The sequence below is a fragment of the Branchiostoma lanceolatum genome, chromosome 7 (assembly GCF_035083965.1).
Source record: "Branchiostoma lanceolatum isolate klBraLanc5 chromosome 7, klBraLanc5.hap2, whole genome shotgun sequence".
Classification (NCBI taxonomy): Eukaryota; Metazoa; Chordata; class Leptocardii; order Amphioxiformes; family Branchiostomatidae; genus Branchiostoma; species Branchiostoma lanceolatum.
In genome coordinates, this window is record NC_089728.1 from 10291790 (window position 1) to 10316131 (window position 24342).

The 24342-nt window shown below is 39.6% G+C and overlaps 1 protein-coding gene across 2 annotated transcripts in view; it reads right to left on the minus strand.

Annotated features, from left to right (window-relative positions):
- Nucleotides 1-8904: 8904 nt before the first annotated feature.
- Nucleotides 8905-24342, minus strand: part of LOC136439156 (uncharacterized) — a 45493-nt gene continuing 30055 nt past the window's right edge. For both annotated transcript variants that reach the window (XM_066434388.1, XM_066434387.1), the window contains exon 5: nucleotides 8905-9991. In XM_066434388.1, coding sequence (XP_066290485.1) covers nucleotides 9984-9991 — 8 coding nt within the window. In that variant the 3' untranslated portion in view covers nucleotides 8905-9983. The remainder of the gene's footprint in view (nucleotides 9992-24342) is intronic.

Sequence of the window (24342 nt, forward strand, 5' to 3'; positions counted from 1 at the left end):
GTGGAGTTGAACAGGGCGTGCCGCACCATCACAGGTAACCTGAAGGCCACACCCCTGTCAGCCTTGTACACACTGGCAGGAATCTGCCCGCCTGGCATCCGACGAGATGTCCAAGCAAGGGCCGAGCGGGACAAACAACAGAAGGATCCCAGGCACCCGTTACATGGGCACCAGGAGGTACCCCGGCGACTGAGGTCTCGTCACAGCTTCATGACCGTGCGAGGCCTAGAGGGGAAGACACCACAGACTCTCAGGACCGAGATGTGGAAGAGGAGTGACCCGAACAACAACAAGGCACTCCCACCCCCCAGTGAGTCCCTGCCCCCGGGGGCCGACTTGCCCAGAAGGACTTGGGTTGCCCTGAACCGGGCAAGGGCAAAGGTGGCCAGGACAGGTGACAACCTGCTACGGTGGGGGAAGATCAACAGTGCAGCCTGCGGCTGTGGTGAGGACCCCCAAACCCTGCAACACCTGATGAACAGCTGCAGACTCTCCACATCTACCTGCACAGACACGGACCTGCGGGAAGCTAATGAAGTTGCGCTGAGCTGGACTGAGATACATTGCGACAAGCTATGATGATGATGGGTTGGAGGGATGTTAGACACTACACCCAAAGCCATAGGGCCGCCTGTGATTTTAAACGGTTGCGAAGTCAAAGCCTGCCGTCATTTCCGCTGAAGTAATTCGGTAGAAACGACCGATCACGAGGAAAATTCAATCTCTCAGATCACCTTGAGAAAAAAAGTGGTGGGAAACAATTACGGGTTTCGAAGGTCGTGAAAAACGTTTTAGAAGGCAAGAAAGTAAAGGCGCTGTAATCACGTTTTTTTTTAACTTGGCGACAGGTTAACAATGTTGGTGACTTTGAACGCAATACATTATCTGGCGGGCGATGCGATACCGCCTCCAGGAAGTTCAAGTAATGAACCGCCCCCACATCCTTCTTTCTAGAAGCCGGATAAAGATTTAAGTTCTTGAGAATGGTCTTAGCCAGCACCATAACGATAAAACCAGACATTAGCGACTCCGGCAGGATGACCCCCTATCTGCACCGCCACACAGTCAGGGTTTATAAAGGAACGGTATTTATCTTCCCAACATAGGAAAAACGGGCCATTGCCAACATACATGTATTCTGCAGTTCAGGCACGTTCTTTGCATAGAAAACGATGAATTAGAGTGAATTATTGATGTCCGTTTGGCTGGAGCAATCTTGGGTGCTGTCGTGTCTGGAGAAAGCGTACTGCGAACTGTCTGGCCTTGTAATTGCCTTCAAGTTCAACGGCAGAGTGGCGTGAAGGCAATAAAGAAGACGAACACGTTCCCTTTATGCCTTCCTGCCGGGGTAAACGACTATTGGGTACACTAGGTGTTCGCAAAAATGAATAAAACGCACGAATTTACTGACTTGACTGAGAAATAATATGAGCAAATGTAGCAACATCATTATTCATATCATACCAATGGGTAATGCAAGTACATGTAATAAATTTTACTGCTAGGCTTGTGAGTCGCGGCACATCTCTTGATTTTTTTTTTACATCCACAAATTTGGCACAATTGATGCTGATCGATCAAGTCTTATTCCTGTTGATTCCCAAGACCTCCATTGCCATGCACATCATATAGCCGTGCCTATGAATATGAAACAAGCTCTAAATAACATTACGATCTGGGCCAATTCAGGACCGGGAAATGGAAACCCGCAGTATGTGCGGCACTCCCTGCTGTGCCGGGCGGCCCCTGTGCTATTAGCACCTAGGCGCGAGTAGGTAACCAAACAATGGTACTGATGCATTTTATTCTTGAATCGCCAGGTGGTGTCTTTACCATCTCACAATCCAACTCATACTATATTTGCCTTCACCGTAGACAGGCCCTCTTACGGGCGTATGAATCGTAGAATTCGGCAGAAAATGGAATAATTAGCGAGTGGAGTCAGTCCACAGTGAAGATTACATTTCGCCCGGAGCCTGCAAGTGAAACCCTGGCGTAGTTAGTCTGGTAGAGACTAGTAGACAGAAGGGTACTAGCATACACCATCACTGCATTCGGTCGCTAGGTGGCGCGTCCCACAACACGGTTACCGTCCGTTCCACGGCTATGACGACTGGTTCCCGACAGCTCTGGACGGACCTAGTTCATGTTCTCAACCCAAGCGATTCGACGACCACCCGACCCGGCGTCAGAACTACAACTACTGAGGGTATTATTATCTCACACTATATCCTTAACGTTTCATTTTATATCAAACAAGAACCGACATGTTGTGACAATTTAAGAAGACCATATGTTAAATCTGTAGTAAACAGACGTAGGAACTGCGTACTAAGTTTATGCAATGATATTGCACATTCAAGTACATGTATGATTAAGTAAAACTAACTTATCGTAAAAGAAGGGACAAAGTCGATACTCATGGATTAATAGTACGAGCACCAATGCCAGCTAGGTCATTGAACATAGGGTTCTGGAATATTCATGGCTTAGGTAAGAAACTTGAAGAATGTAGCTTTAGAAGTAATTTAGAAAAACTAGATCTCTTCTCTCTTATTGAAACCTGGAGTAACGAATCTTCAGAAGTTAACATTCCAAATTATCAACATTTCTCGTCTCTGAGACAAAAACAACGGAAAGCAAGAAGGCCGAATTCAGGCGGAATAATTTTTTACTACAAAAATGAACTCTCTAAATACATCAAAAGAGAGCGTGGAACTTCTGAATGTAAAGACTTACTCTGGGTTCGCATATCGAAAGACCTGTTAGGGCTCTCCAAAGATGTATTTATATGTAGTGTCTACATTAGCCCTATATACTCCACCATACACAAAAGGGCGGAGGATTCCATCTTCGACATTTTAGAACAAGATGTAGCAGCCTTCACGTCCAAAGACCATGTAATTCTCGGGGGAGACTTTAACAGTAGACTTCACTGGAAAAGAGCACGTAGATTTTGAACTAGAGCCAGTGCCGCTCGCCCCAAACGTAGATATTCCTAGAAATTTTACCGACAGAAACCCGGCTAATTCTTTTGGTAAATGTCTTGTAAACTTATGCGCCCAGGCTGACCTGCGCATTCCAAACGGAAGAGTCCTGGGTGACTTAAATGGCAGATTCACGTGCTACCAGCCTAACGTTGTAGCACGGTAGACTACGCCATCTCTAGTAGCTCACTGTTTCACAACTTATATCTGTTTAAAGTCCATCCACTTACTGAATTTTCGGACCACTGTATGGTTTCTGTAAATATTCGCGCATTAGCGCACTCCGGCACAAGAAAACATGAAAACTAAACAAAACACACGCCCCTTCCCGCCATGTCGGTTTGTCTGGGGTCCCGATTCTGGCGATAAATTTATAAAAGCGCTAAGTAGTTCAGCGATCTCCCAGAAACTAGAAAAAATTGTATCCCTAGATAACAATGACACAAAGTCAACAGCAAAGACAAACGAGAATGTACGCGAGCTTCAAGACATTCTAGTATTGACAGGAAAGATGTCTCTCCAAATGAGAGGTAAGAAAAAGACAAAAGGATTCAAAAGAAACAAAAAATGGTTTGATAAGACTTGACGAAGCTCGCAAAGAATTGCAAAATGTGAGGTACCTTTTAGTAAACAATCCCAAAAATCTAATCGTAAGAGGCAGTTACTTCAGAAAGAAAGGGGAATTCAACAAACTGATCCGAAAGCGCAAAAGAGAGCATGAAAGTAATTGTCTCAGTGATGGAACTCCAAAAACTTCAAGACAATAACCCGACAGCTTTTTGGAACCTACTTAAAGAACTAAAGAAAACCGACTCAACTAATCAAGAAGACGTACCAGTAGATTCATGGGTGGAACATTTTAAAACCCTTCATGAAAAATCCAGATTAAAAAGACAAGATTTTGATGCCACCTTTGAAAACTGAAGACATTCTAAACAAACTTGAAGTACTACAAAACCATAACCAATCCCAAGGCCCTCTAGACTATCTTATTACAGAATCAGAAGTCAATGTTGCCATCCAAAGACTCAAGAACAAAAAAGCCAGTGGTGAGGACATGATAACAAATGAAATGCTAAAAGCAGGTAAAACTCTCTTACTTCGTCCTCTTGAGGTCTGCTATACAAACTTTTATCAACAGGTATATCTGGAAGATTCTTTGATGTAATGAAAAACCTATACAGCCAATCAGTTTCAAAACAAATGGAGGTCTGAGTGAAACTTTCCCCGTCGAAATCGGAGTAAGTCCTTCACTATTCAATCTGTACACTGATCAGCGATCTAGCAAACAAATTAAATACAGGAGATCTATATTCCCCCCTACTAAACACAACCAAAGTATCTAGCCTTTTCTAAGCAGACGACCTTGTCCTGTTATCAAAAAGCCAACAAGGTCTTCAAAAAGCAATAAACACTTTAAGCCTTTACTGTAAAAAATGGAAGTTATCAATAAACCTAAACAAAACTAAAATAATGGTATTTAATAAAAGAGGACACTTGTTCTCAAACTTTAAATTCCAATTGTTTAACCAAAACATAGAGATTGTATCGTCTTATAGTGATGTTTACAACGGGTTGTACTTTCAGCACCGCTATGAAAACCCTGCAAAAAAAGGCTTTACGAGCCCTCTTCAGAATTAAATCAACTCTTGGAGAAAGCAATCCCCCTATATCAGTGTACAGTAAACTATTCGATGCATGTGTAGTTCCAATATTAACTTATGGTGCGGAGGTATGGGGCAAGATTGGACTAAACGACAACTCTCCAATTGAACAAGTACATCTCAAATTCTGTAAAGCAATCCTGGGCGTAATAAAAAATGCCAGCAACCTTGCCCGACAAGAGCAGAGCTTGGTAGATATCCCCTCTGGATTGAAGTGTATACTAGAATCTATTCATACTATAAAAGATTAGTCAGAGAAATGCCGAAAGATAGCTTACAATATGAAGCTTTTTTAGTACAGCAGGACCTACATAGAAGAAAGATACCATGCTGGCTTTCAAATATTAGTAAAATCTTGGAGGAGTCAGGCTTTGCCTACCTTTTACTTAACAAAGACCGAAACACGCTATCCGCTCAATCTGAACTAAAACAGAGGCTGAAAGACAACTTTCTTCAACATTTCTACTCACAACTGAATTCTTATGGTGAAAAAGGAAAGAATGGAAACAAATTGAGAACTTACAAAAAATTCAAGATTATGTATGAAAAAGAAATATATCTAGATATACAAAATTCTAACTATCGCCGAGCCATGACTAAACTAAGGATCAGCGATCATCCATTGCAAATTGAAGTTGGTAGGTACAACCAGACTCCACCAAATAACAGAATGTGTACTTTCTGTGACAATTATTGTATAGAAGATGAAATGCATTTTATTTTAGAATGCTCACTATACGCAGACATACGCAGATCCCTTGTAAGTCCCATACAACTAGACAAAAAATATACGCATCTTGAAAATAACGAGCTATTCACATGTATCATGTCATCTAAAAACGACGATATAATTGGAAAACTATGTGAATTTGTGTACAAATGTTTCAAGAAGAGAGAAGAGACTCTGTAGATTTAGATGGAATATATCACAATGTTCCATTTCTTTTACTTTATGTTACCTAATGCATTTAGCCCATGCTGGGCATGAATATGCAATAAAGTTCATTGTCATTGTCATTTTTCGTCTCCGCACTTGGATCCTAAAAAGCAACGATTCCTGGCTTAAAACACTGCATCCGTCTTCAATCGTCAACGATATGTGTCGCTAACATTACCAAGAACACTGTTGATTAGCGGAAAGTATTTCTTACTGCTTTATTTGACGATTTCGTTGGACTTGTTTACCTGAGCTGTCGGAGCTGCAAAAAAGTCGTCGGCCTTACTTGATAATCTACGACCCATCTCTCTAACCTCAGTTCTCATCAAAGCATTTGAATCATTTGTCACGAAATTGCGGTTCTCCAGGACGTGACCAATGTACTAGATCCTAACCAGTTTGATTGTAGGAAAGGAATTTCCACCGTCCACTAGTTAACTGCTTTGGTGAACTCCGAGTCCGGCGACCCCGGCTCCTTGGTACCGAAAGGTTTTAAAACAATTCTCTTAACGGATTTCAGCAAAGATTTTGACAGAATTAATCATACCACTCTAATAAATAAAACAATACAATACGGGGTGCGCACCTCAATTTTGCGGCCATGGCTCCGCAATTTTCTTAGCAACCGTTTACAGTGCGTCCGCTACAATGGCATAACCTCAAGTTGGAAAGATATTTCGTGCGGCGTCCTATCGGGGGCCAAGTGTTGCAATATTACACATATATACTATATATAATGGACAACAATTATTCTCTCACATTTCTGTTGAAAAAGGGTCTCACACACCGTCAGGGAGGATTTTCTCTCCCATACAAGTGTTAAAAATAGGTCTTACACGCACAAAGGATTTTCTTTCCCAAAAAAAGATTTAAATGAAGTCTCACACGCACACAGCATTTTCTCTCCCATAAGAGTATTCAAAAGGGGTCTCTCACAGAGTTTTATCGCCCATATATAAATGCTCAACTTCTATCTCACCTTAAGACAAAAAAATGATTGACAATTACAGACAGAGTTTTCTCCGACATGCGACAAAATATCTCTTCCACATACAATGCACCAGATTGTGTCTCACATAATAAAACTTTATACTGCGTAGTGTATTGGTATAATATTGTAGTATCCATCCATATCTCTCACATTACAAAAGTTCTCCCATTCTCAGACGAAATTCTCTCTGTCACTTCTAGGACAAAACGCGCTCTAACTTGTAGATTCCGTCACCACAGTTTCAGAGTCTGGAAGTGGGAGAGAATTTTGCGCTGTACATTCATTGTATATGTGGGAGACAAATTCTCTTGAATGGCCTGGAAGTGGGAGAGATTTCTGCACTGTATATATGGAAGAGAATTTTTGCTGGTGCACGCTGGATGTGGGAGAGAATTTTATGTTTATATTTTATGCCCCCAATATATATGTTTTAACGAAGCCCTAACACATCTATGTCTCCCCTCCTTGGAAAACAGGAGGAAAAACCTCAGCTTCGGTTTGCCAAATCTTTACTTAGTAATCCTACCTTCAGGAGTTGGTTATCCCCAACCCGATCGGAAATCCATCTACGAAAGGCGCCCACCAACAGTTTGTATTCCATTGCCATAAACAAACCGCTATTAAAACAGTCCCATTCCATACTTCACTCATCTATCATACATACACCCGATAACATCTCCCGATGTTGATTTATTTAGTTTTCACTTTGATGATAAACCTTGTTTCTTCTACCATTTGTACAATGAGAATTCCTGTATTTGGTTTCAATGGCCTCGTACGATACGTCAAAGTTTCTTTTTCTTGTTACAGTATCTCTTATTTCATCTTGTACAGTACTAGTTGCGTGTATAGCACTAGTTGTTTTGATCTAGATTTTGAATATTACTCGTTGCTTAAATTTGAGTTAGCTTTTGTTAAATGTAATAGTATACATGTACGCATAAAGTACACAATTCAGCAGTCGGATGCTGCCATGTATTTTAGAAATGAATGAACGAATCAACAAACTTACTTATCTACAGCTAACACAGCCTTGGCCCTTATATTTGTCATAGATAAGTTTGTAAGTTGTGCCTGCCTTTTTCTATAATAAGAGTGCGTGCTGTGTAACGTATTCGCGCGTTTCTGTGCGAAGTTATTTTAATGAATGGAATGAATGAATGACCTTTATTGTGCATTCATGCCCCGAGGGGCTAGGTACAGGTCGTCTAACTTAACACATGGAACATACAAGGACATAATACAACAATACAAGCTGTAAACATATAGTGTAGATAAAACGTGTTATTAAACTAAGCTAGACCAGTAGAGTCGACTTCTTCCCGCTTCTTTGTACATGTGTAAATATATGAACAGACAATATTTCTAATACAAGGATTATCCAGGCGTAATAAAAATATCAATTTGTCTGTTGCATTAAGATGTTCGCAAAATGGGATTTTTTCTTTAATAAGGTTAAAAAGTACACTTCTTTCGCTATCGTATAATTTACAGTCTAGGACGAAGTGTTGCTCATCTTCTACTCGATTTAAATTACAATGTTGACAAAGTCTATGTTGTAGAGGCCTGCGGTCGTGCCTTCCTGTTTCGACATGTAATCTGTGACAGCTAACCCGGAGTTTAGTAGTAGCCACTCTGTGTTGATGTTACTAATGGATAAATACTCTTCTTCTTTATACAATGACTTAAACAGACGGTAAGTTCGAAGTTTGTTGCTGTAAGATTTATCCCTCGGTTATCGTTTCGGATTTCGGCCGAGAATGTTTGAGTATAGATGCCTTTTAATCGTTGACTAATGGAGTTAATGATATGTGAGAAATTTGTTCCTAAGGATACTTGTGGGCTCCAAACCGTGAAAGGCATAACCGCATTCCTCTAGCATGTTACGGACACCGGACGCCCAGCATTTTTTGCCATTGGCTTCTAATTGAAGTTGACATAACAGGGCGTCGGCTTGTAAACTGTTAGCTGGTACGTTGTGGCGCATCCTAAGAAAGCATTTAATGGCGTTTAGGGAGGCCCCTAGGTGAAGGGGGTACCCCCCTAGTTCAATAATAGCACCCTTAAATATTTCCAAACCGCATATCTGTATTTTACCGTGCCGCAAGTAGCCAGACGGTTACTTACTGGTCGACCCGGGTCGTGATTTGCTCCTCAGTCCACTGTTCAATTTTCTGGGTTGCTATTCAATTCTTGAACAGTTCAATGGATGTCTTTCACATCACCTACACCTCGAATTGTACCTCGAGACAGAGGCGATGAACGAGTGATTTACTAATAACATGTTATATCTAAAAAGGGAAATAAATGAAAGCGACAACAGTGTGAAGACATTCAGTATGTTGAGAATGAAGTTTTATATTTGCACAGATGCAATAAAAAAGCTAATACACCCGATCAGATTGACGACACAGTCCTGACAGCAAGAAAGCTTCGTACCGAGGAGGACAATTAACAACGGCCAAACATCAATAAATGTACATGATAATCAACACATGATTTATCAAACACTTACACAAAATAGACACCAATATATTTAGGAAGCATATCTATGTCAGTGTATGCTGCGCAAAGGGCTAGTATTTACATTTCCAACGGGGAAAAAAACTGACAAGAAAATATATAATCTACAACAACAACAACGATTGTCTTTTTACTTTGACACTTCTTGACACGTTCTTCTTGAAACACCAAACTATCAAAGTTCCTTATATGTCATACGTCGAACGGGAAGGTGTTGGTTATGTATTTATTATTCTTGTGATTGTTCGTCCAAGAGTTTAAAAGTCAACTTCTTGGCTTCCAAGTTGTGTAGAACTTTGTAAATATTAATGGTTTTGAATATCATTTATCAGATAGTTTCAAAGTAATGGTAGCAGTATAATCTACAATCTCGGCTACTACCATTTTGTAAAAGAAAGCAGGTACTCTAGACGACTGAATCGTGAGAACAGCCAACCCGGCGTTTCCATAGTGTGAAATCTAGCTGAACTGTACAAGCTAGCACGGTGGGGGTTAGATTAACACCAACTTTTATGGCGGTAGGATCTAATCTGCCACCATCTGGAAACTATTGTGAATATGACACCAAGTTCTAAATGTGCCACAACTTCGTATTGTTTGCCGGGTATAGAGTACCATTCTATAGCGGTGTCTACACAGTCCAATGTACAGTAACTTTTACACAAAAAACAGGATGAATTGGATCAAAATAACAGTATAAATTCTCACTTTAAGAAAAACACAGTCACAAATACAAGGCATTTGTGTCGCCGCAAGTAAAGCACTGCCTGTACAAGTTCTCTTTGATACTTCTATGTATCTCATCCAAGTCACCGGGACTCTTGAAAATTGGAAAATTGCAATCTTCACAGGTATCTCTGCCATCGATTGAGTTAGCAGCGTCATCCACCTGTAGATTGGAGTTAAAACATGTGTTAGTTTCAAGTCTTTCATTACAAACGCTAGTCGTTCCGATATTAGATAAGCAAAAAGGGCATAATATATTGCAGGGCAAATCTTTACTTCTCACCTGTCTAGAACTCTCATCATCTTTTAAGTTTGGTCTCCATTGATATGCGTGCGTCTTAAGTTCCATCTCCTTATCTAATGCGGAACATATGCTTTGAACCATTTCAGGGGCAGTTGAAATTGACATTTCCAGCCAGGTGTGGTTATCAAACTTTGGACAGTTGCAATATTTCACACGACAATCCAACTGACAACAGAACTCCTGACACAGTTCTAATATCTGCACCGATCCTTTTGGCCACTGGGCATTGATTTTCCGGGGCCCTTGTTCCAGCAGAATGCCTTCGTTTTTCTTCAAGACTGTTAGTGTTACCGGTCCAGAAATCGGGTCTGAAAGGCACTTAAGCGCGATGTAAATCGTCGTAGCTGTCGTTGCCATTGATGTTAGGTATTTCTGTTTCTCTCCTCTTTCACTGAAGATAAGGCGATCCCTCAATTTGCATCCCAAAAATGACAGTCAACGCTTTTATTCACACGGTGTTCGTTCACATCATTTCACAACAATAGTCGTGTCTACGTCAGTGACAGAATTTCGTGAAATAAGTGAAGCCAATCAGCGACAAGTGAATAACAAAGGCTGTTCCTACGTCACGCCCTCCCACTTCCGAAAGTCACTTACAGATTTCAAGAAAATAGTGTGAGCCAATCAGAAATCACCGTTGCTGTGACGTCATGTCCGTGACTTGTTTATCAAATAATCTATATGGGAGGTCTCCAAAGTCAGTTGTTCATCAACTGTCGCGGTGAACGGTCACACGTAGCCTGTGCACAGACTTGTACTCCCGAGTAGCGTACAGGCATAAGGTCTGCTTTTTTGGCGCGCGCCAGAACGCTTTTCCAAACAAACCATCTAAACCGGACGCAACTCAGTGTTTCCCTGATATATCAAAACTTTGAAACACACGGAAAGGGGCGAGTAGATCTACACCTTGTGGTTATTTCGTTGGATTTGTGAGCCGTTGGCCCGAAGTCGACTTCCGGGAGTGAGTGAGTCGGACTATGGGAGGACTCAGCATTTCCTCGCTTTTCATAATCCTGGTGGTGCAAGGTAACTCCAATTTACTTGTGTATATGCTACATTGTTTTACCGTTCATGTATCTCACACATCGCCAGTATACAAGTTGTTTAAAAACTTATAACCTATAACCTCCTTGGTTTAACTATTAAAGGTCATGCTTGCTACTGTGGAGATAGAGTATAGCATACTTCTAAGATAGGAAGGTAACACATGTAACGTTGCCTTAGGGCCCTGTCACACTTAACTTGTGCGTATATTCAAGTGCGCGTGAGTTGCGCATTAACATTCTTTTGGTTTAAGTAAATTTTGCGGAAAGTTGTTTTCCACTTTGACCCACCGTTGTGCAGCCTAGTGATCGAACCTGAGAAATTACTTATTCGGCTGCAAACTTAACCTAAAACAAAAATATTTTAATACGCGACTCATGCGGACTTGTATAATAAGTTTTTGTGTATATACGCACAAGTGTGACAGGGGCTTTAGGGCCCTGTCACACTTGAGCGCACAAACGCCGCGTGTGAGCCGCGCACAGACAAAATACAATACGCAGCCGTACGCACAACAATTGTGGAATTTTTCGATTGTTTTCACGAATGTGTGCCTCGTATTTCGCTATTCACATGTTAGATGTACTAGTACCTCACACACTCATCAAAACAATTGAAAACTATTCATAACGAATAAATTGCGTATTAGCGTAATTTCGTTAATACCCCAAACTATCATACCTACTGGGCCATATTGTGCGTATGGCCGCGTACATAAAACTTACACAAATCGACCGAGATGCGTGTGGTATGCGTATTGTGCGCACGGCGGCGCACGGAAAAATGTCAACGCGCAACTCACACGCAACGGCCACACGCACAAGTGTGACAGGGACTATAGTATGCTGACTAGTCTAGTTAGCTTTTGCTAATCTGGGTACCGTACTCTCTAGAACTTCTTCTGCCAGATGGAGACTATAACTATAGATCTGCTTCGAGATTAATCTAGTAGCCTGTGTTTTATCAAACAATCTTTCGCTGGCCGAGGTTAATGACCTCGTTCCGTAGTTCATCACAGCAGGATGTGATAAATAGAATAAATCTGAACAGGCTCTTAAAACTCAAAGACAAAGGCATCAATCATAACGTAACATCCTGCTATGTAAAGTTACCTTCTGCAGTGCATTATCAGTGCAAATCAACACCCACATGTCGAAAAAGGGGACAATGTACTGACGTTAGCTTACGTCAACCTCTTTTTTTTCTAGCGACGGTTCAAAGCGATACCTATGGACAGCCCAAGCAAGAGGGGAACAATCCAGGGAACAATGTCTTCGCCGGTAAGACTTTCTATTTAATCATGACATTTTGCACTTCACATGTGGACCTAACAAGTAAATACGTAAAGTTAAGACACAGTGACGTTACTGATATTTGTAAATATATAGACCATATCTAACTCTATTTTAATCATTACCCATGAAGAGATACTACACCGAGCATGGGGTTTATAACGGCTATTATAAACGCATATATAAGCTAATAGACTAGATTATTGTAGTTCTAGAAGATCTTGAGTTGCCAACTGAAATGGACAGGTTGGATGGATTGTTATGTTACCTATTTTAAAGGAAAGGGACAAGGTTTATCTGTCTGAAGTAAGGCTTAGTGGAAGTTTTCGTTCGCTTCATACCTTGGGGAACAGGTTAAAACCAGTATACCCAGCGAAGGAATGGAAGACAAACTTTTGAATGAGACACAAGGTTTATCCCTCTGTAGTTAGGGTAAGTAAAAGTTTTCTTTCAGTTCATACCTTGGGGAACAGGTTAAAACCAGTATACCCAGCAAGGAATGGAAGACAAACTTTTGAATGAGACACAAGGTTTATCCCTCTGTAGTTAGGGTTAGTAAAAGTTTTCTTTCAGTTCATACCTTGGGGAACAGGTTTAAAACCAGTATACCCAGCAAGGAATGGAAGACAAACTTTTGAATGAGACACAAGGTTTGTCCCTCTGTAGTTAGGGTTAGTAAAAGTTTTCTTTCAGTTCGTACCTTGGGGAACAGGTTAAAACCAGTATACCCAGCAAGGAATGGAAGACAAACTTTTGAATGAGACACAAGGTTTATCCCTCTGTAGTTAGGGTTAGTAAAAGTTTTCTTTCAGTTCATACCTTGGGGAACAGGTTTAAAACCAGTATACCCAGCAAGGAATGGAAGACAAACTTTTGAATGAGACACAAGGTTTGTCCCTCTGTAGTTAGGGTTAGTAAAAGTTTTCTTTCAGTTCGTACCTTGGGGAACAGGTTTAAAACCAGTATACCCAGCAAGGAATGGAAGACAAACTTTTGAATGAGACACAAGGTTTATCCCTCTGTAGTTAGGGTTAGTAAAAGTTTTCTTTCAGTTCATACCTTGGGGAACAGGTTAAAACCAGTATACCCAGCAAGGAATGGAAGACAAACTTTTGAATGAGACACAAGGTTTATCCCTCTGTAGTTAGGGTTAGTAAAAGTTTTCTTTCAGTTCATACCTTGGGGAACAGGTTTAAAACCAGTATACCCAGCAAGGAATGGAAGACAAACTTTTGAATGAGACACAAGGTTTATCCCTCTGTAGTTAGGGTTAGTAAAAGTTTTCTTTCAGTTCATACCTTGGGGAACAGGTTTAAAACCAGTATACCCAGCAAGGAATGGAAGACAAACTTTTGAATGAGACACAAGGTTTATCCCTCTGTAGTTAGGGTTAGTAAAAGTTTTCTTTCAGTTCATACCTTGGGGAACAGGTTAAAACCAGTATACCCAGCAAGGAATGGAAGACAAACTTTTGAATGAGACACAAGGTTTATCCCTCTGTAGTTAGGGTTAGTAAAAGTCTTCTTTCAGTTCATGCCTTGGGGAACAGGTTAAAACCAGTATACCCAGCAAGGAATGGAAGACAAACTTTTGAATGAGACACAAGGTTTATCCCTCTGTAGTTAGGGTTAGTAAAAGTCTTCTTTCAGTTCATGCCTTGGGGAACAGGTTAAAACCAGTATACCCAGCAAGGAATGGAAGACAAACTTTTGAATGAGACACAAGGTTTATCCCTCTGTAGTTAGGGTTAGTAAAAGTTTTCTTTCAGTTCATACCTTGGGGAACAGGTTTAAAACCAGTATACCCAGCAAGGAATGGAAGACAAACTTTTGAATGAGACACAAGGTTTGTCCCTCTGTAGTTAGGGTTAGTAAAAGTTTTCTTTCAGTTCGTACCTTGGGGAACAGGTTTAAAACCAGTATACCCAGCAAGGAATGGAAGACAAACTTTTGAATGAGACACAAGGTTTATCCCTCTGTAGTTAGGGTTAGTAAAAGTTTTCTTTCAGTTCATACCTTGGGGAACAGGTTAAAACCAGTATACCCAGCAAGGAATGGAAGACAAACTTTTGAATGAGACACAAGGTTTATCCCTCTGTAGTTAGGGTTAGTAAAAGTTTTCTTTCAGTTCATACCTTGGGGAACAGGTTTAAAACCAGTATACCCAGCAAGGAATGGAAGACAAACTTTTGAATGAGACACAAGGTTTATCCCTCTGTAGTTAGGGTTAGTAAAAGTTTTCTTTCAGTTCATACCTTGGGGAACAGGTTAAAACCAGTATACCCAGCAAGGAATGGAAGACAAACTTTTGAATGAGACACAAGGTTTATCCCTCTGTAGTTAGGGTTAGTAAAAGTTTTCTTTCAGTTCATACCTTGGGGAACAGGTTAAAACCAGTATACCCAGCAAGGAATGGAAGACAAACTTTTGAATGAGACACAAGGTTTATCCCTCTGTAGTTAGGGTTAGTAAAAGTTTTCTTTCAGTTCGTACCTTGGGGAACAGGTTTAAAACCAGTATACCCAGCAAGGAATGGAAGACAAACTTTTGAATGAGACACAAGGTTTATCCCTCTGTAGTTAGGGTTAGTAAAAGTTTTCTTTCAGTTCATACCTTGGGGAACAGGTTTAAAACCAGTATACCCAGCAAGGAATGGAAGACAAACTTTTGAATGAGACACAAGGTTTATCCCTCTGTAGTTAGGGTTAGTAAAAGTTTTCTTTCAGTTCATACCTTGGGGAACAGGTTTAAAACCAGTATACCCAGCAAGGAATGGAAGACAAACTTTTGAATGAGACACAAGGTTTATCCCTCTGTAGTTAGGGTTAGTAAAAGTTTTCTTTCAGTTCATACCTTGGGGAACAGGTTTAAAACCAGTATACCCAGCAAGGAATGGAAGACAAACTTTTGAATGAGACACAAGGTTTATCCCTCTGTAGTTAGGGTTAGTAAAAGTCTTCTTTCAGTTCATACCTTGGGGAACAGGTTAAAACCAGTATACCCAGCAAGGAATGGAAGACAAACTTTTGAATGAGACACAAGGTTTATCCCTCTGTAGTTAGGGTTAGTAAAAGTTTTCTTTCAGTTCATACCTTGGGGAACAGGTTAAAACCAGTATACCCAGCGAAGGAATGGAAGACAAACTTTTGAATGAGACACAAGGTTTATCCCTCTGTAGTTAGGGTTAGTAAAAGTTTTCTTTCAGTTCATACCTTGGGGAACAGGTTAAAACCAGTATACCCAGCAAGGAATGGAAGACAAACTTTTGAATGAGACACAAGGTTTATCCCTCTGTAGTTAGGGTTAGTAAAAGTTTTCTTTCAGTTCATACCTTGGGGAACAGGTTAAAACCAGTATACCCAGCAAGGAATGGAAGACAAACTTTTGAATGAGACACAAGGTTTATCCCTCTGTAGTTAGGGTTAGTAAAAGTTTTCTTTCAGTTCATACCTTGGGGAACAGGTTTAAAACCAGTATACCCAGCAAGGAATGGAAGACAAACTTTTGAATGAGACACAAGGTTTATCCCTCTGTAGTTAGGGTTAGTAAAAGTTTTCTTTCAGTTCATACCTTGGGGAACAGGTTTAAAACCAGTATACCCAGCAAGGAATGGAAGACAAACTTTTGAATGAGACACAAGGTTTATCCCTCTGTAGTTAGGGTTAGTAAAAGTTTTCTTTCAGTTCATACCTTGGGGAACAGGTTTAAAACCAGTATACCCAGCAAGGAATGGAAGACAAACTTTTGAATGAGACACAAGGTTTATCCCTCTGTAGTTAGGGTTAGTAAAAGTTTTCTTTCAGTTCGTACCTTGGGGAACAGGTTTAAAACCAGTATACCCAGCAAGGAATGGAAGACAAACTTTTGAATGAGACACAAGGTTTGTCCCTCTGTAGTTAGGGTTAGTAAAAGTTTTCTTTCAGTTCGTACCTTGGGGAACAGGTTTAAAACCAGTATACCCAGCAAGGAATGGAAGACAAACTTTTGAATGAGACACAAGGTTTATCCCTCTGTAGTTAGGGTTAGTAAAAGTTTTCTTTCAGTTCATACCTTGGGGAACAGGTTAAAACCAGTATACCCAGCAAGGAATGGAAGACAAACTTTTGAATGAGACACAAGGTTTATCCCTCTGTAGTTAGGGTTAGTAAAAGTTTTCTTTCAGTTCGTACCAGCATGGTCATCAGTGTTTTTGTTTTCATTCATGCTGAATTAATAATTATTGCAAAGAAGTGATGTAGCCCGCATAGACATTGGTGTTGAATAACTTATGATCGATCTACAGTACTAGGTGAACTTATGGAGAATGCTGCTGAAGAGGAACATCAGTATTTGGACTGGCTACCAGGTAAACAAAATTCATGTGTGAATACTAACTCAATTATCTGTCTACTTAATAGGGACAAGCTGAGATTTTACCCCAAAAATGTAGAACTGAATATTTTATGACTATCTTGAGTTTTTAAAATTTTGCTATTATTAAGACTAGAGCTACATGTAGTTATAAAAAAGGGGCAATTTATTAAATAACCTCTTTTTAAGAGAAATTGTTAATTGGAGATTGTTTTTAGATCGGTTGAAAAACTGTCTCTACTGGCATTAGAGAACCAGGCCATAAGTAAAACATCCCGAATCAACGTTCCGAGAAAATAAATAGATAACATAACATAACATAACATAGTGTTCGGATAGGAGGCATATAAATAAACGGAGGCAATCCTAGAAGGTCAATCGCAGTGGAAAATGAAAGTGATTTTATCTGAGTTTTCACTTGACGATGTTCAAATACATAATAAACTTTCCACTAGTAGCAAAGAAGAAGTCAAACCCAACAAAAATAGCTTCAGGTCAATATAGCATAAGTCATGACAGTAATAGTCTTTATTGCATATTCCTGCCCAGATGAGCTAAATGTACAGGTTACCACATGTGCCGTGTGGTCTAGAAAATGCATAATGTGAAATAACAAAATGAAACATTCTAACATTAAAAAGTACAAACAAACAAAATTCTGGACTATTTTAATCTAATTTTGATAGCCTAATGGTTTCTCTTCTCTCTTTTGAAACACTTGGAAACATAACTTCATACTTTGTCCATTATATGCTCATCTGTACATGATATCATGAATACAGTATGAAAGTGTTCTGCTTTGACATCTTTGTATATTTCTTGTCTAATTCTATTTACTTAAACAGCGATTGGCATCAATCTTGATGATACAAGGAACAATCAATGTGTGTCTCATTTCAACATATAAGTGATCACAGAATTTGCATTTACTTTTACATGGAATTCTGAATTGAAATATGGTATGAAAATATCCTTCAATATCTGTTTTACATGTACAGTACAGTACTGTAGTTCATTTAAATGAGGTGTGTTTGAGTGACCATTTATGTATAGATAGGCAAAACCAGACTCCACTATGGATGCTAGCAGGATGTTTTAGGTGATCTAGTTCTTGGTGTTCAATGCAGGCTTTGGCAGACTACCTGTATATGCACTTTGTTAACTATTCTAACATAGTAACTGTAGATTATGCCTTGAGCCTCTATCAGCAGCAGAAAATGTCCAGTTCCGCTCTACATGTACTATATTCAAAGTTACTGACGTTCCTCTGATGAACTCCAAGGATGTATCTACAGAATTTCAAATGTACAGTTTTTATCAGAGATTTGTCATTCACCAGATTTCGAATCCATGCAATAATATCGGTACATTACATGCGTCAAACAGTTAACAATGTAGTGATACAACAGATCTAGTCTCAAGAATACTTCTGATGGTATCTACTCTGAAGGCTCTCTTTTGACATTTTTCGTGGCAGGTTAAATGTACACCCTGCTATAAACATAACTCCTAGATAACAAAATGATGGAACTATCTATATCTTTTTATTATAGAAATAGGGGTGTGCACAGAAAGGAACAGTTGCATATAGTGTAAGGAACAAGGATACTGGGTATTTTCCATTGTTGTCATACATCTAAATTTATCATTTCACACTGAATGAGAATCATACAAAGGGGGCAAGATTGGACTAGGTTTGATAGCATTAATGTTTTCCTGTTGTCGATCCTTAGATGCAGAGAGCATTTTTCATTGTAGGTAGTCATTGTTTTTTTGACCAGCATCCGTCACCAAATGACATGAGTATGCTTACAGATTAGATCATTATCATCATTCAACACCCTACCTCATCTAGATCTGTGCCTCATTAAATGTTATTCAACTTATTGGGGGGTTATTGCCATCAAGCATCATTTGAGAATTAGCAATGTATCCCAGTTGGGGATACAGGTTACTCAGGAATCGGAAAGTTAGCCTGTGTGGGCATTCAGGCTGGTAATACACTAAAATGTAAATGGTTAACATTTCAGAGAAGAAAGTATTTTACTATGGCTCAGATATCTGTAAGAAAATCACAATCATAATCCAAGGAAGTTTCAATCCTCCTTGATCAGATAAGACCCCTTGAAAAATCCATGCAATAATAGTATTCACAGTATACCCATGTTATTCATGTTTCGTTTGCAGTGGTACTGTTTGTAACCATTCTTTTGCAATAAGATAATTTACTTCATATCTGCATGGTACAAAATCACGAAGGTGTATAATGACTTGTGTGCTGACCAACTGGTTTGCTAATATTCAGGATTCAGGAAGGTCTTGTTTTCGAAATATTGTTGTTTGAGCATTTAGCGACGATTAAGAGCAAGATTAGGAGCATGAAACATATTCAATACAGAATACATATTCTAGCTTTCTATCTCCCTTAACAGAATATCGCTTTCAGCATCAGAACGTCAACAAATTAGGTTTGCAGAGCTTTGTCAAATGATTAAACAATACATACAGTCAAACCTGTATCGTAGCGGTCACCTTTGCATAACGGCCACCTGCCGGTCCCTTGGATTTTTCCCATTGACGTAAGCATTAAGAATTCGTCTATAGCGGTCACTGTTCAACGCGGTCGCGGCCACACGGTTTTCGGTCCCGCGGGTCTGGAAACACTGCCGATAACGGTCCCGGCGCATGGTCGCCGCAAGATTTCTTTCAAATCTCGGCAGAAAAATATTGTCATTATACTTTTTTTTATAGCAGTGTTACCCATGAAAATGTTGCCTATGGTTTTATTTTGCCCCTGGTGAGGGTTTTGAATTTCCAAAACCGCTAAGACGCCAGAAATTTACAGACAAAGAGAGTCTCTTGTGCGCGGTACATGTTGCCGACGCTTTGTTTACTTGGGTTACTTCACTAGTAGCAGCATGGGCGAGCAGTTTGTTATAAATTATACAGACGCCTTTTATCCTCTACAAAAAGGTTTTAAAGTCATCAATTCTTTGTTTATGTGTTCTCTCCATTCAAAGAACTTCTTTGACGAAATATGTTTACATACAGTACTATTTAAACGTAGAGTAAAATCATAACCCACACCTACATTACAGTAGTATATTGTATGCTTGTGGAAAAATCGAGACCGACCGAAAGCAGTCATCTTGTCGGCGATCGTCGTCTTGTGGAAGTGGTCGGTAGACCAAGTTTGACTGGACACTGTACATGTATAGCATGTGAATAAATTGTTTCTCAGTGTGGCACTTATTGCTCGTGGTCAAAATCAACCGTTTCTATAGAGCGGCCACCTGTCCATAGCGGTCAATTTTGGCCAGTCCCTTGAGTGACCGCTATAGGCAGGTTTGACTGTACAAGGGAAGTTGTCTGCTTACAGACTCATCTCTCTTCAACGGGTACAGGTCAGAAATCTAACAGAAAATGATGCAAAAGGCTTCTTTGTGACATGCCGTTAATAGCAGTTAAGTTAGCAGAGAAAGCATTGCTGCCATGTGCGTAGTTAAAGGTCAATGTGCTTTTTTCAATAATCGAGTACTAGACGAAGTAGCCATACTGAGTATATATATATACACTGGTACGATCTGTGTTTTGTTCCTAATTTATTCCCTATTTCCTAATTACAGACTATAGATTACTTGTTGTCTTGAGGTTTTTCAAAAATTCAACTTTGGAAACAAAATCTGTAAGAAAGAGTAGAATACTGTATTGGAATTTGATAATCCTACAGAGGGTTTCTCTCAGTTGAATCTATACTTTTCTATTCTAGTTCAAACGCTTTTGCATTATGGTGCACTACTACAAAAAGTTATGCGCCAGGTTATGTATTTTCTGCAACAGGTGTAATTTCCGTTACCGTTAGCTGGATTCGCAAATTAACCAGTGATTCTCTGAACTGAATTGCTACTTTCTTGGCTGCTTTTTTAATTTTGCATGCCTCCGCAGGTGACAGCCATTTTTTATGACTCTTTAGGCCACCCATTGCCATAACGTCTTCTAAGTCAAAACCCATAGGTGATTTTGTGATGCATTTTTCATGAAACATGATGCTTATTGTGAGAAAATGAGGAGAGCATCGATGGTGCCTGTAATTTGGCTCATATCAAGTCATAAAGGCTGGCGGCAGCAATTTGTACACTCAAATGAGAACGAGCCTAGAGCATCCTGTCAGTGGACACAAATTAAAATGGCTCCATCATGTAAAAGAAATATTTGGTGATTATGGTTAACCTTGCCTATGGAATTACCGTATGATAGCTCTAGCTTAGGGTAAACAGAAAGCATATTTATCTCAATGAAAAACGGAGATATAGTTTTTGGGTGAGTCTGTATGTCTGTCTGTCTGTGTGTTTGTGTTTCCACACTACTGTAGTCAGCATAACTCAAGAACCTCTTGATGGTGAGTTGATATTTGGTATGTGGGCGGGTGTTGTGAAGCCGAGATTCAAGGTCTATTTTGGGCCCCCTGGTATGTGACCTTGGTACTGCAGCAGAACTTCCGTTTTTGTATCTTTTGACTTGGACGTGCCATGATTTTGATTTTTGGGTGGCAGATAGCTTGTGATGTAATAAAGAAGTGGTGTAGGTTTGGGCCCCCTAGTAGCTTGCTATGTAACTGCATAGGGGTTATTGTGAAAATCTTATGAGGAGAATAACAAAGAAGCGACGGATTTCCATGATATTTAGTATGCAGGTAGCTCAGACAGAGACGTACACAATGGAGAACAAATTATGCTAATTGGGACTTAATTTGCAGAACTAAAGAAATTCTATATTTGAAGTGTTTTCCATTATAAGACTCAAATATACATGTAACATATGTACTTTATGGCAAGTGGAGCATTAACAGATACCAATTATGCAAATAAATTCCTAATTTTCAATTAATGCAAAAGTGCCCTAATTCATCTAATTGGAAAATTAACAGAATAGTTCATGGAGATATAAGTCTCCGAACTCTTGTTGTATACTAAAAGATTGTCAAATGTTTATATTCAAACATTTCTTTACCAACTGTCTAAAGATAACTGTAAGTTAAGATTTCACAACCGAATGTTTAAACCAAATACGCAATGGAAAATTATGTATAGTTGCGACAAGAAGTTTATGTTTTGAACGGCATTAGTGTGTGTGTGTTTGCGTACATGATAACCCAGGAATGCCAGGATGTCTTGATACCTAGTAGGTGGGTAGGTTCCTTGAGACCTCGAAATGTTAGATTTCGGCTCCCCTAGAGACTTGCTATGGTACTGCAGCGTAACTTCCGGGTTTGATATCGTGTTCTGGACATGCTAAGGTCATGATTTTTGAGTGGTAGATAGCTCTTGGGAAGGAGTTCAAGTTGTGTAGGTTTGGGCCCTCTAGCAGCTTGTTAAAAGCTGCAGGAGCCGATTCCGTTTCAAAGTTTGAAATGGAAAAAAGTCAAGAGGGGGTTGGTGGTAAGTATGATAGCAAGTCTGCATCAGTAGCTTTCTTGGTGTAATCACGTGACCAATGACGTCATTAATTTGAACCTCACTCTCTGGGGCTAAATTCAAAGGACCAGGAATCAATAAAATTTGGTGAAAATCAGTTTGTTGGCAAAAGATACCACAGGAATTACAAAATGAAAAGATTTTGGTCGATACAATCGCATGTATGAAAAGCAATGAGGTTTAAAAGTTCTTAGAATGAAATAGTCTGGTCCAAGAAGATAAGGAAATTGGAAAGTATATGTTGATACATGCCCTTGTCAATATGGTTTTGTTTGGTTTGGTTCAAACTATTAACTATGTTTTGAGGATTAAGTATATCAGACTCTCCGTCACGAAATTTGTTAGGAATAATATTCCTTGATTTTATTTTCCTATTAAGAAGTTTGTTAATTGTTTTTGACATATCAGAAGATGCAGCTTTAAACTTTTCATTGCAATAATTTCTCTAAGACATGGTTAGCGAATAAGAGAGTGATACTTGTTCCGATAAGTTTTGTAATTGTTGGAGCCTCAATACAGGGCAAGTTGTGACAGCGGGGTAAATGGATACGGCAACCAACTTATGGAACTCTGCGCAGCAGCCGATCTGACCATAGTAAACGGTCGGGTGCCAGGAGATCTATCAGGAAAGTTCATTTGCCACAAAAATAATGGCTCAAATTTAATTGACTATTGCATTGTCAGTTTGGAATTCCTCTCAAAAATTCAATGTTTTAAAGTGAACGATATCTCTATTTTTTCTGACCACTGCCTATATATATAGTGGCATGTTCTATTTCAACCAACTATTCACCTTATGTAAAAACAAGCTAAAGCACAAACACATCCATTACCAACAAAGTATGTTTGGGATGATGACTCCAAAGCCAAATTTGCAGCGACATTGCAAGACCCGTCAATATTGCAGAAGTTGCAAAACTTAACAATTAAGTCCTTCGGTCACGTAGATATCGCAGTAAAGGAATTTTCCGATATAACACACATGTAGCTCACAAGCTGATAAATCTATCCGCAAAATTGTCCACAACAATGGTAAGAAAAAGAATAAGAAAAATAAACCATGGTTCAACCCTTCATGTGCTTCTCTTAAACACAAAATAAAACAGTTTGCCACCCAGTTTTCTAAATGTCCGTGGAAACGTGATATTCGCCACGCATATTTATCTTCGCCGAGTACTATAGTACTCGGAGAAGATTATGTTTTCGGTTGAGCCAGCTGTTTGGTGGGTCTGTATGTATGTCAAGAGCATAACTCAAGAAACCTTCAATGAATCTTTTTGATTTTTGGTAGGTGTGTAGTGGTTGTAAAAAGGAAGGTCAAGTTCGAAAATGGTTCACCTAGTGTTTTTCAACAGTACTGTAGCAGACTTTAAATTTTTGTGTGTTTGTATGTAGGCAAAAAAAGTGACGGAAACGTTGATGGATCTTAATGATTTTTTGTAGGTGTGTAGATGTTGTGAAAACAGAGGTCAAGTTCAAAAATGATTCCCCTGGCATTTTTCATCGGTCCTGCAGCGGGCTTTGTGTGGATGTGTATTTGTATGTGGACAACATAACTCGAGAAGCTGTAGATGGTTCTGTATGATATTTAGTGAATGGGTAGGGTTTACAGAAAGGAAGGTCAAGTTCGATAATGGGCCTTCTAGCGGGTACCTAAGGTACTGCAGTGGAGCTTCAAAATTTTGGGGCATATTTTCTGAAAGTGCTATGGTCATGATTTTTGTGTGGTAGATAGTTCATGCCACAGGAATTAAGTTGTGTAAGTTTGGGCCCCCTGCAGTGGGTGTTTTTGTTTTGACCTTTGGACATGAATTACTTGAGAAGGGGTCAACAGATTGTCGTGAAGTTTTGTATGTGGAGAGCTCAGATGGTGCTTTATGCAATCTGACTAATTATGCAAATTAGAAGCTAATCTGCATAATTAGTAAGGATAGTTTGTAAATCAACTACATTCCAAAATGGGGCCCTTGACAGTGTTCCCGAAACAGGTCAACAGAGGGGCTTGCCTTAAAGTATAAACAAACAGATGGCGCACATAAATAAACAGATGG